Source organism: Gymnoscopelus microlampas, assembly GCF_963454915.1.
Source record: "Gymnoscopelus microlampas genome assembly, chromosome: 17".
NCBI lineage: Eukaryota > Metazoa > Chordata > Actinopteri > Myctophiformes > Myctophidae > Gymnoscopelus > Gymnoscopelus microlampas.
Window position 1 is genome coordinate 46995825 of NC_139954.1, and position 13089 is coordinate 47008913.

General features: G+C 43.5%; 1 protein-coding gene across 8 annotated transcripts in view; it reads left to right on the forward strand.

Moving 5' to 3' along the window:
• Positions 1-13089, forward strand: part of fer1l6 (fer-1 like family member 6) — an 80998-nt gene that overhangs the window by 5694 nt on the left and 62215 nt on the right. For all 8 annotated transcript variants that reach the window (XR_014602766.1, XM_084085010.1, XM_084085011.1 and 5 more), the window contains 11 exons: positions 983-1114; positions 1323-1385; positions 3074-3152; positions 7051-7207; positions 7733-7919; positions 8914-9015; positions 9460-9550; positions 9659-9776; positions 10716-10908; positions 11781-11889; positions 12787-12967. Coding sequence is in view for 7 of the 8 variants with exons in the window: in XM_084085010.1 (XP_083941136.1) it covers positions 983-1114; positions 1323-1385; positions 3074-3152; positions 7051-7207; positions 7733-7919; positions 8914-9015; positions 9460-9550; positions 9659-9776; positions 10716-10908; positions 11781-11889; positions 12787-12967 (1412 nt within the window). In the remaining variant the exon portion in view is untranslated. The remainder of the gene's footprint in view (positions 1-982; positions 1115-1322; positions 1386-3073; positions 3153-7050; positions 7208-7732; positions 7920-8913; positions 9016-9459; positions 9551-9658; positions 9777-10715; positions 10909-11780; positions 11890-12786; positions 12968-13089) is intronic.

Genomic DNA, 13089 nt, shown 5'->3' on the forward strand with positions numbered 1-13089 from the left:
AAGACCCCAAAGTAACGTGCAGTAGGAGCTAATTTCTGCCTGATGTAAAATGACGTAATATTAAAATAATACAAACGCACGCACGGCAAGATTTCGTGCTTTTTAAAAGCTATTATAGGCCTATAGATTGATATCATTAATTTAATTCCTGCATTATTTCAACCACGGTTTATCCAATATTAATTAATAATTATATTTGATTGACCCAAATCCACCCAAACTGCGGTTAACTGCGGCAACCGCGGCTAAAACCGCGATCCGCGCATCTCTAACACACACACACATGCACCTACCTACTTGCAAGCCCAACTGTGTCTGTCATGTGTTCTGTAACGGTACAATCTTTGTCAAGTAGGCTAGTAACCTACACGAATGACACCAATCACATCACCATGAATGGAATACGTTTGTATATTCATTTATTGAACCCATACCGAGCAGCAGTGCGCGTTCGAGTTACACTGAAATAAAACAGTCATTCCTCGTGAGACTCGGGCTGCGGTCAGCCCCGTGCCGCCGCGTTAATGAAAGACAGGCTGGAGAGGCAGTCATAATCTGAACGTTTACGGAGTGATTGATGAATGATTGCATAAACCTTAATGGATAAAGGCTGGTGTGTGCTGGGAGGGTTAAATGTCCGATCTCCCGGTGGCCCAAATATGATCCTATAGTTTACTGAGACACTACACTGTCTCTGTATTCTATGATCCTATAGTTTACTGAGACACTACACTGTCTCTGTATTCTATGATCCTATAGTTTACTGAGACACTGTCCGTCCGTCCGTCCGTCCGTCCGTCCGTCCGCCTGTCCGTCTGTCTGTCTGTCTGTCTGTCTGTCTGTCTGTCTGTCTGTCTGTCTGCCTGCCTGCCTGCCTGCCTGCCTGCCTGCCTGCCTGTCTGTCTGTCTGCCTGTCTGTCTGTCTGTCTGTCTGTCTGTCTGTCTGTCTGTCTGTCTGTCTGTCTGTCTGTCTGTCTCTCAGATTGCCATCAACATCACAGAGGCCAAGCAGTTGGTGGGGGAGAATATTGACCCTAGTGTTGTCATGGAGATCGGAGAGGAGAAGAAACAGACCAGTGTGAAGGAGGGAACCAACGCCCCCTTCTACAATGAGGTACAGTAGGAACTAATGAGGTACAGTATGAACAGATACAGGGGTCCCCAGTTCACATATGATTATTTTGGGGGGGTCCCCAGTTCACATATGATTATTTTGGGGGGGTCCCCAGTTCACATATGATTATTTTGGGGGGCTGCGGCCTGAAAAGGTTGAGAACCACTGGGTTCTAGTGTATTCAACACATTTATCTCTGTCTCAACAGTACTTTGTCTTCGATTTCTTTGCCCATCAAGAGGTCTTCTTTGATAAAGTCATCAAGCTGTCTGTAAGTACACTGTGGAATCAAATTCTGTACACCAGGGGTCTTTGACAGGGGGTCCGGGACCCCTAGGGGGTCCTCAGAGCTACTATAGGGGTTCCGCCAAATCTTTGTGTGATAGGATTTCGTTTTTTTTTACATTAACCACTTGAACCCTAGAATTCCTTTTCTGAGGGGAACATTAGCCTAAAATAGCCGATCTACAAGCTCTCGAGGCGTTGAGAGCTTGTAGATCGGCAATTTTTGGCAAAGAGGCTATAGGTGTAGAGGGAAAAAAGAGCAGACTAAGTAATAAAAAACCTTTAATCTAAAACACAATTTTATACAATATATAAAATAATGATTCTTTTCTATAGATTAGTCACCCCATGGAGTCTTGAATATATAGATATTTTTAGTTTTTGTCTCATTCCTAAGCCAATAATTCAATGACCAGCGGACCGGTAGGCAGCGGTTCCGGTAGGAGACACAGAGGAGACTGTTTTTTTGTCTCTCCTACCGGAACCGCTGCCGGTCATCAAATGATTGGCTTAGGAATGCGACAAAAACACAAAAGATATCCATGAATTCAAGTGTCCATGGGGTGATCCATAGGACTAAAGTATTTTTGGGGGTGAACTATCCCTTTAAGGCTAAAAAGGACAATGCAAACAAGTATTTGGGGACTTGTTTCCATTGTGGCCCTATGTATATGCATTCAATTCATCAACAGAACATAGACTATTAGCACATTAACTCATTCACTGCCACAGAATTAATTGGTTAATTAATTCATCCCTCTACCGTAGGGGTGATGCAACTTTGATGATGTAGAGGGCCACTATATTTCCACACTCACTACAGAGGGCCACATGTCTGTCTGTCTGTCTGTCTGTCTGTCTGTCTGTCTGTCTGTCTGTCTGTCTGTCTGTCTGTCTGTCTGTCTGTCTGTCTGTCTGTCTGTCTGTCTGTCTGTCTGTCTCGTACTTAACCCTGTCTGTCTGTCTGTCTGTCTGTCTGTCTGTCTGTCTGTCTGTCTGTCTGTCTGTCTGTCTGTTTGGTACTTAACCCTGTCTGTCTGTCTGTCTGTCTGTCTGTCTGGTACTTAACTCTGTCTGTCTGTCTGTCTGTCTGTCTGTCTGTCTGTCTGTCTGTCTGTCTGTCTGTCTGTCTGTTTGGTACTTAACCCTGTCTGTCTGTCTGTCTGTCTGTCTGTCTGTCTGTCTGTCTGTCTGTCTGTCTGTCTGTCTCGTACTTAACCCTGTCTGTCTGTCTGTCTGTCTGTCTGTCTGTCTGTCTGTCTGTCTGTCTGTCTGTCTGTCTGTCTGTCTCGTACTTAACCCTGTCTGTCTGTCTGTCTGTCTGTCTGTCTGTCTGTCTGTCTGTCTGTCTGTTTGGTACTTAACCCTGTCTGTCTGTCTGTCTGTCTGTCTGTCTGTCTGTCTGTCTGTCTGTCTGGTACTTAACCCTGTCTGTATGTCTGTCTGTCTGTCTGTCTGTCTGTCTGTCTGTCTGTCTGTCTGTCTGGTACTTAACCCTGTCTGTCTGTCTGTCTGTCTGTCTGTCTGTCTGTCTGTCTGTCTGTCTGGTACTTAACCCTGTCTGTCTGTCTGTCTGTCTGTCTGTCTGTCTGTCTGTCTGTCTGTCTGGTACTTAACCCTGTCTGTCTGTCTGTCTGTCTGTCTGGTACTTAACCCTGTCTGTCTGTACTACAGGTCATCCACTCTAAGATGTTGAGGAGTTCGTGTGTGGGGACATTTAAGGTGGACGTGGGTACAGTTTACAAACAACCTGGTAACTGTCTGTCTGTCTGTCTGTCTGTCTGTCTGTCTGTCTGTCTGTCTGTCTGTAAATATTTTAAGTTGGATGTACAAACAGCCTGCTAACAAAACGATGGAGCTGTACACCTGTGAACAAGTCTGATTGTGATTCTGTTAGGGGCCACCCATGTCTGCTAGGGGCCACCCATTTCTGTTAGGGGTCAGACAACTGCTAGGATTTAGAAGACATAGAATCGGGTGTTAATGTATTTAACCCTGAAAGACCCGGATATATTTCTACTCTCAAAAAAAAAAGTTCAACCTTTCAGATGGTGTTGTAGGAGTACTTTGGAGAGGAAAATATAATGTTGTTGTTTTTTTAAATAGTTTTCGTAAGGTTTTATTGAAATGTTGTAATATTACAACGTTGGGTCTATTGGGTAGCAGAATTTCCTATAGGCCATTTTACTCACTGTCAGAATAACATGGCAAATGTCTATATACTTCACTAAAACAACTTAAGGGTTCATTTATATGGTTATGGTTTATTATTTGGCCTCAGAACAGTAGGCTACACATTATGAATAATATTGTGTATACATTATGAATATGTATACATATAACATCAATAAGCCATATTTAGTGTGGTTGCCCGAATGGGCAACCAGACTATAGTACTCTACCAACTTTATTTCTAGATAAACTTTATTTCAAACCGCTATTCCTCCCACAGTTTGTATTCCCCAATTTAGTGCCATATGTCAAAATGACCGGCTTCACCGGGAATTGTGCGCTTGTACTTTGCTAAGAGATTGGTTACATAGTTTAATTGATATTGATTTATTAGTACACCATCCACTTTAATGGGAAAATGAAAAAACTTGATTTCAAGTATTTTTTTTCTCAGAAACCGTAAGGGCTAGAGTTACAAGACTTGGAGGGGAGGTTCATAATTTACTGCGAAATTAGTAATAAAAATAATTACACCATTCGGCCTCATGGTGGCGCTATAACAGCCCCCTTTACGTTTTGGCCTTTAACTATTGAACCTTAGGTCGTAGAATAAAAATCTTTTTTCCCTAGATTCCTTGGGTCATGACGCAACTCCCCATATAGGCCACGCCCATTTGCGTCAGGATAGATTTTCCGCCATTTTTAATTTTCTTCAAAACACACTTTTAGCTCCTCCTCCCACAAATGTTCTCCAAATTTCACAAAAATCGGTACACATGATCTCTGAACCCATGCAATAATCTGGACCGAAACAGAATTTTGATAGTCCATACCGTTCGTCCGTAAATGGCTTCCAAAGTTAGCGGAAGGGGCCCGTTTTACAAAAAAGGCCACAAATCACAAACAAAACGTTCAGTCAATCCCAAATTTGAATCACATGTCAAGGGTGGTTTACTCAACAAATCCCCAAAAGCATTTCCACTTTGATCCATAGGGGGCGCCACAAATGCTCAAAATGTAACCGTTTCATGCAAAAACCTTATGTTGGGGGGATCAATCCTCTCAAAATGAAACGCAAGTGATCTCAGGAGTTATGTGACAATGTAATTGGCGCAAGCCTCCGACGGTATTCCTCCCAGCGTATTCCTCGAGTCCCGGCTGCAGCGACCCGCGACTCGCGTCGGCGCAACCACACTCTGCAATTGCCCTGAATTGCGACGCGTCTAGTCTTATACAATATACACTGGTCACACAATACTGCACTGTGGCACTGTCCAGTTGTCAACTAGATGTAACGAGGTCATCAAAGACTGGCATCACGTCGGCTACAGGGGCGTGGCGTGTGTCGGCTTCCCAGTACATTCGGCATCCATTCATTTGTACAACTAAGGCCCATCTTCAGACGCATGCCCAGTATTTGCTCTATTTCTTTTCTACTTGTGTTAACTGATGTTCCTGTTGTGTGAAAGCTGTACACATTTGTGTTAGCAGCTCAACAGGTCGTCCTCATGCCGACCACGCCCCCTTCGAACCTTTCAGCTAAACGGTTTGACCTTTAACTTTGACATAATGAGAAGTGCAGTATGTACCTTTAACTGTGACATATGTCATACACATCCTGCTCCGCCTCTATTTATCTGTATTTATCTTTATTTACCCATCAGGGAAGGTTGGGCTGAGAACGTAGCGTTGTTGTCGGACAGAAACCTCTTATCTCCATATATTCTTACTTTTGGTGTTTTTTCGTAAATTTACTCATTTACTGCCAAGAACGACTAAAAGGACTTTTTGGATGTTTTTTTTTTTCTTTTTGAAAAAAATAAATATATATATATATATATATATTTTTTTGGCCCACAGAACCAGGAGATATAATTTTTTGAAGATTTAGACTCCTATCCACTTCCTGGTTAACTTATTACTTTAAAAGCCTGTATCTCGGCTCTTTTCTTTTACTATGTATTTTTGCCGAGATATGTTGTTTTTAACGGCGTATATAAAGAGAGGGAGGTCGCAATGACATTTTTTTTTTTTTTTGCAGAAGCACAGCGAAAGCTTCAGTGATTAGCAACCATCAGGGGATCGATCATACTGAAGATAAATATTCTGTGACTAGTTGAAAACGGAAGAAAATCTGAAAAATCGCCGGCAGTGGGCAAACGCAGCCAGAAATAAGTCTGGCAGTGAATGGGTTAACATCTTACTTGATCATGCTACAGCAGGGATGATGTAGAGGTCCACTATATTTCCACACTCACTCCAAAGGAACACATTGCATATGCTGTCGGTATAGTCTCGCGTCACCAGACAACTATTCCACAATCTCTGAATGCTAAAATAGAGTCTGGGACTACACTTCCCGAAAGCTGTGTAACGGAAGTTGTTCAGACCGGAAAGACATTCGACCAATCACGACGCGGTGCCCGCGGACCTGTAGTCCTAGTGGAAACAGAACCGAGGCGGAAGCATAGTCATAGGAGCGGTAGATTCATGTTATTTGTGCGAGGATTGTTTATCACAGAAAACTGAGAAAGGTATCATGGAATTAATGCCGAAAAAACTGTGAAAGAAGACACAAGTAGACATAAACGATGTTTATGAGATTCGTTGATTCCAGTCGGACTCTGCACAATGCTGAAACGGACGTGGGTAGGGGAGGGGCATCCGCTTTCCACTTACACATGATCAGAGCTTCCGAGTCCCAGACTGTATGTCGGAAACATTTGTAAATTGTGGGAGGCAACAGTCTGGTGACGCGAGACTACTGTCGGTAGCCAAAAAAAAACACAAAAATAGCACATCTACAAGCTCAAAACGCATTTTTGCTACATTTTCTTTTTTTTTTTTTTTTTTTTTGTTCTTTATTTACCCAGGGTAGTAGCTGAGCACAAGTGCTCATTTTCAGCAACGCCCTGCACATAGAAACACACAGACAGACAGACACATTAAAACCTGGGAGCTGACTAGTACAACCACAGTCTTATACTGTTAGCCACTACGCAGCTCCACTGGAGCAGTTGGGGTTCAGTGCCTTGCTCAAGGGCACTTCAGTGGTGTTGGGGAAGTGGTGAACATTCACTTCCCCACCCAGACTTTTCCTGCCGGTCCGGGGATTTGAACCGGCAACCTTCCGGCAACGAGGGCGCTCCTCTAACCTTTAGGCCACCACTGCCTAATTTTGAATTCTGTTTTTTTTTGTTGCTATTTTTTAATTGGAATCCTGAAAAGTAACATTTTTATTTAATTTCAATTGCATTTAGTTATACTTATGTTAACTATATTAACTTAGATACAAATACATTGGACATAGAAAAGACAATAGAATTTTTATACCAGTCATTAAGCTACTAATATAGACTGAAGTAATTAAAGTGAGTCATGTTTGCATGTTTGGAATTGTAACAGCTGAAATCAATAATATATCAGTAATCCGTACTGTAACAATAATAAAAAACTCTCACTTTGGCTCCGCCCCTCAGGTCACCAGTTCACCAATAAGTGGGCGGTGCTTACTGACCCTGCTGACCGCAGCACAGGGGTCAAAGGTTACTTGAAATGTGACATCAGCGTGTCTGGGAAGGGCGAAGTCGTCCAGCCGGGACAGAAGTTCACCGACACGGACGAACAGATCGACAAGTAAGACAGAGGACCCGCAAAATAATCATATATGAACTGGGGACCCCCCAAAATAATCATATTTTAAGAGGGGACCCCGAACAATAATCATATTTGAACTGAGGACCCCCCCAACATAATGATATTTAAACTGGGGACCCCCCAAAATAATCATAATTGAACTGGGGACCCTGCAAAATATTTGAACTGGGGACCCCTCAAATAATCATATTTAAACTGGGGACCCCGCAAAATAATCATATTTGAAATGAGGACCCCCCAACATAATCATAAACTGAGGACCCCCCAAAATAGTCATATTTAAACTGGGGACCCCCCCAAAATAATCATATATCGTGTGTGTGTGTGTGTGTGTGTGTGTGTGTGTGTGTGTGTGTGTGTGTGTGTGTGTGTGTGTGTGTGTGTGTGTGTGTGTGTGTGTGTGTGTGTGTGTGTGTGTGTGTGTGTGTGTGTGTGTGTGCGTGCGTGCGTGCGTGCGTGCGTGCGTGCGTGCGTGCGTGCGTGCGTGCGTGTGCGCCCCCCCAGGAACCTATTATTACCGGAGGGCTGCCCCTCAGAGCGCCCGTGGGCGAGGTTCTACGTGAAGGTGTTCCGCGCAGAGGGTCTGCCGCGCAACAACTCCAGCATCATGGCTAATGTCACCAAGGCCTTTATAGGAGACAACACAGCTCTGATAGACCCTTATGTGGTGGTCCGCTTCTTCAGTCTGATGGTGAGTTTATATGTGGTGGTCCTCTTCTTCAGTCTGATGGTGAGTTTATATGTGGTGGTCCTCTTCTTCAGTCTGATGGTGAGTTTATATGTGGTGGTCCTCTTCTTCAGTCTGATGGTGAGTTTATATGTGGTGGTCCTCTTCTTCAGTCTGATGGTGAGTTTATATGTGGTGGTCCTCTTCTTCAGGCTGATGGTGAGTTTATATGTGGTGGTCCGCTTCTTCAGGCTGATGGTGAGTTTATATGTGGTGGTCCTCTTCTTCAGTCTGATGGTGAGTTTATATGTGGTGGTCCTCTTCTTCAGTCTGATGGTGAGTTTATATGTGGTGGTCCGCTTCTTCAGTCTGATGGTGAGTTTATATGTGGTGGTCCTCTTCTTCAGTCTGATGGTGAGTTTATATGTGGTGGTCCTCTTCTTCAGTCTGATGGTGAGTTTATATGTGGTGGTCCTCTTCTTCAGTCTGATGGTGAGTTTATATGTGGTGGTCCTCTTCTTCAGTCTGATGGTGAGTTTATATGTGGTGGTCCTCTTCTTCAGTCTGATGGTGAGTTTATATGTGGTGGTCCTCTTCTTCAGGCTGATGGTGGGTTTATAAAAAGGTAAGAAAAATGTATAAAACCCTGGCACCACTACTTTTTGTAGCTGCTGCCAGGTTTTTGTTCGATTTTTCTTACCTTTTCAAGTAGTCACAGAATATGTATCTCCAGTATGATCGATCCCCTGATGGTTGCTAATCACTGAGGGGGGGGCATAGATTTATGTGATTGGCAGTGAACGGTTGGATTTGCATTGACGTAGATCTACGTGATTGGCAAGGAATGTGTTATTGTTGAACGAAATTTATACAGTACTGCCGACCAACCAATTAAGTTATGTTCTATTCTATTCTATTCTATTCTATTCTATTCTATTCTATTCTATTCTATTCTGTTTGATTCTATTCTATTATTTTGTGTTGTATCGTGTTAGATTGTGTTCTCTTCTCTCCTCAGGGTCGTACTTCCACTCAGAAATCCACAGCAGATCCAGTGTGGAATGAACAGATGGTTTTCACTGAGATGTTTCCTCCTCTCTGTCGCCGGATCAAGATCCAGGTAGGATTCTATTCTATTCTATTCTATTCTATTGTTCTGCCCTGCTCTGCCCTGCCCTGCCCTGCTCTGCTCTACTCTACTCTACTCTACTCTACTCTACTCTACTCTACTCTACTCTACTCTACTCTACTCTACTCTACTCTACTCTACTCTACTCTACTCTACTCTACTCTACTCTACTCTACTCTACTCTACTCTACTCTGCTCTGCTCTGCTCTGCTCTCGTCTAAAGAAAATGAAAATGTTAAGAGATTTTTAGTCACACATATTTGCATAAGAGTATGGATGGAAACGTACAGTAAAGTACAGTATTTGAGTAAATGTAGTTAGTTACTTTACACCACTGACATTAAGCCATCTGTGTGCTTCAGATCTGGCAAAAAAATATGAATCATTAGGAAGTTAAGTTTCTATTTCTACCTTTTCCCCCTCTATCCTCTCCAGGTATGGGATGAGGGGAGCATGAACGACGTTGCCATAGGAACGCACTACATCGATCTGAAGCAAATATCAAATGAACAGGATGGAGACAGAGGTAGGGAGGGATGGATGGATGGATGGAAATGTACACACTAACCATCATCTTCTCCTTTATTTCACTCTCTTCACACCATTCCATCTCTCCATGGCTCCGCCCCACCAGGTTTTCTGCCAACCTTTGGTCCAGCCTGGGTTAACCTCTATGGCTCCGCCCGTAACTTCTCATTGGCTGATGACAACCCAGAGCTTAACGAGGGCATTGGAGAGGGCGTGACTTACAGGTGAAGAAGACATGGACGTAAAATATAATTATAATAATAATAATCATGAATATAGCTGCAAGCAGCGATACAGGGACCAAATAATGAAATAGAATAGGCAATATGCAAAAGGAAATAAAATACGCACAATGAGCCTTATGAAACAGAATAGATTGAACTTGAGACAAAGCAGCCCATGCAATTAACAAATGAGCATTCTGATCAGCTGAGCAGAGAATTGTGGATATTGTAATGAATCTTTGTATTGTGTTGCTTATAATGCAGATTCCAAACTCGTGTCACAGATTCTGTTATCATGACAAAAGTTTGCAATTTATTTTACATCTTTCTAGCCAACACAGATGGATTGTAGTATTCTAATTAGGCTTATACATTTTGTCGCCATAGCGACAATATGTGGTTAGTCGGTTAGTGGTTAGTCGGGGGTGCCCTTCTGCCACTATAAGAAGTTGAATTTAAACCTAAAATATAAAATAAGCAACGTAGCACCGGCATTTTGTTTTCAAAGGTCAATATTGGAGGTCATGGTACTGTTTATAATAATAATAATAATAATAATAATAAAGACCTTAAATGATTCCAACAGGGGAAACTACTTTTCAGCTTGACCCAGCTAAGGTGGTCATATTTAGCAATCAGGGGAGCAATTAAGAACCCCACTCATGGACACCTCAACCCATGGCCAGGAACAGGAATCAAACTGTACACTTCGGACTCACAGGTTGCCACAATTGAGCTGCAGCTCAATTGGTAGCTTAAAAATGCAGTCATCAGTCATCAAGACAAAAGTTTGGATAAAAGTTTGGATCTCCTGATTGGATAAAATCAAATCTGGAGATCCAACCACAGCTGCCCCCCCCCCCCCTCCCCCCGCTTGCGTTGAACGTTTAATAAAGTACAAAACTCACTTCCTGGTTTGAAATGACTTCCTGGTTCCAGGGGGCGTGTCTACCTAGAGCTGGCAGTGGAGATCCTATCGGGAGGACCCGGGGCGGACTCCAAACTCTCCCGATTGGTCAAGCCTCTGAAGGCGGGAGGGAAGGAGGGCAAAGCTCCTGCTGGAGGCGTAGCCGGAGGAGAGGAGGACAGGAAGTCTGTAGCCGAGGTCATGTCCGTGGAGGCCCCGCCCCAGGTATGATGTCATCAGTATGAGATCATGTCCGTGGAAGGCCCGCCTCAGGTATGATGTCATCAGTGTGAGATCATGTCCGTGGAAGGCCCGCCTTAGGTATGATGTCATCAGTGTGAAGTCGTGTCTGTGAAGGCCGACATGAATGTCATGTTAAGTCAGGGGTGATGCAACTTTGATGATGCAGAGGGCCACTATATTTCCACACTCACTCCAGAGGGCCACATTGCATATACTGTCGGGCAGACCCCTCTTATCTCTGTATTTTAACCTTTTTTGTAAATTAATGCTGTACTTCGACCATTCTATGTCACACAAAAGTAACACAAATAGACGATTTTAGCAAAAATAGCAGATCTACAACCTCAAAATGCGTTGCGTTGCAAATGGCCAATATAGGGCTTAAGTGGTTACTGTATGTTTTATAATAATAATCAAGTTTTCAAATAATTGTAGTGGAGTAAAAGTACAATATTTGCCTCTGAGATGTAGTGGAGTAGAAGTAAAAGTATTAGAAATTGGAAATACTCGAGACAAGTGCAAATACCTTGAAATTGTACTTAAGTACAGTTCTTGAGTACATGTACTTAAAGACATATGCCAAAATCCATTTGAAAAAAATGCTTTTCACTGTTCTCAGGTCAAATATTGATATGCGATTAAAATGCGATTAATTGCGATTAATACAAAGCCTCTAATTAATTAGATTAATTTTTTAAATCGAGTCCCAGCCCTAGTTGAACACCTTGGTAGTAGCATCCTCTGTCCCGCCTCCCCTCCCCTCCCCAACCCCCACCCCTCCTTCCTCTGTAGATATAATGGATGGATGGATGGATGGATGGTTGGATGATTAATGGTTGTGTCGTTGCTTCCAGTTGGATGCAGAGGACAGTGGCAGCTTCCTGTTGTTCGGGGCGGTGTTCGAGGCCAGCTTGATTGACAGGAAGATCGGAGACAAGCCAATCAGCTTTGAGTTCTCTATGGGTGAGCGCACCGAGCAGCAAACATAAGGGGTGGGGACCCATTTTGGGCCCTGGAGACGTTCTTACCCGTCCTACACATTTCCCCCTAAAAGATCTTCAGAATAAATAGAAAATAAATAGAAAGAAATAGATACTAATTAGAATATGTATTCTTCTTCTTCTTTTTTTCTTCTTTTTGGTGCCTTTCCCCCCCCTTTTTCTCCCCAATTGAGTCGTTACGCCAATTAATTCCTCCTCACACACATGTCTGTGTTGTCACTGCTGCTGTGTCCTACTGACTCACCTGCCAGTGAGGACAGGGCCGGCCCTAGGATTTTCGTGGCCCTAAGCAAGATTTTTGTTTGGTGGCCCCCCACCCAAACACCCCCATTATAAAATCATTGTCATTTTTTATTGCATACTAAAATAATAACACTAGTTGATGGATAGGAGATACATGACATAATTACAATATGAAAGTAAAAATAAAAATGAAAGTAAAATGTTTTTTTTTTTTTTTTAAATACCGCTTATATTGCTTATAGCAGCGGCCGGCCCTGAGTGAGGAGCCCCCACCGGGAGGACGTAGAGTTTCGTCCTTCTCCCGCCCAACACCCCCTGCTGACAGGCTCCGCCCCCAGCCCGTAGAAGTTTGTGTAGTGACAATTATCCACCAATCAATTATCAGCTAAATGACCTCATATATCATCAAGATCAGTTTCACCAATTTAACGCGGTATACATCGCCTATAATAAAAAAAAATTAAGAACATTTCTTAATCATTTTAACAAAAAAAATTTTATGAGGGGTCCCTGGGGGGTCCCTGGCACAAATATTGTCAGATGAGGTTCTGTGGCGAAATATCAATCTCTGCAGGTGTCTACGGTAACGTTCATATGGCTCCTCCCCTCTCTGCAGGTATCTATGGTAACGTCCTGGAGTCTTCCGGTTCTCCCGGCAGCACGTCATCTTCTTCTCCTACTTCCTCCTCCGCCTCCTCGCCGCTCCTGGCCCGCCGGGCGGGGGGTCATGAACCCGGAAGCCTCGCCTCCCAGTCCACCACGCCCGCTGAGAAGCCCGTCCTCGCTGACGGAAACAGGTAGCGCTGCCTGGAACACTCTAGTTCCCAACCTTTTTGTTCCTTGAACCTTGAAGACCCCCCCCATCTTAACCAGACCCCCCGTCTTAACCAGACCCCCCATCTTAACCAGGCCCCCCGTC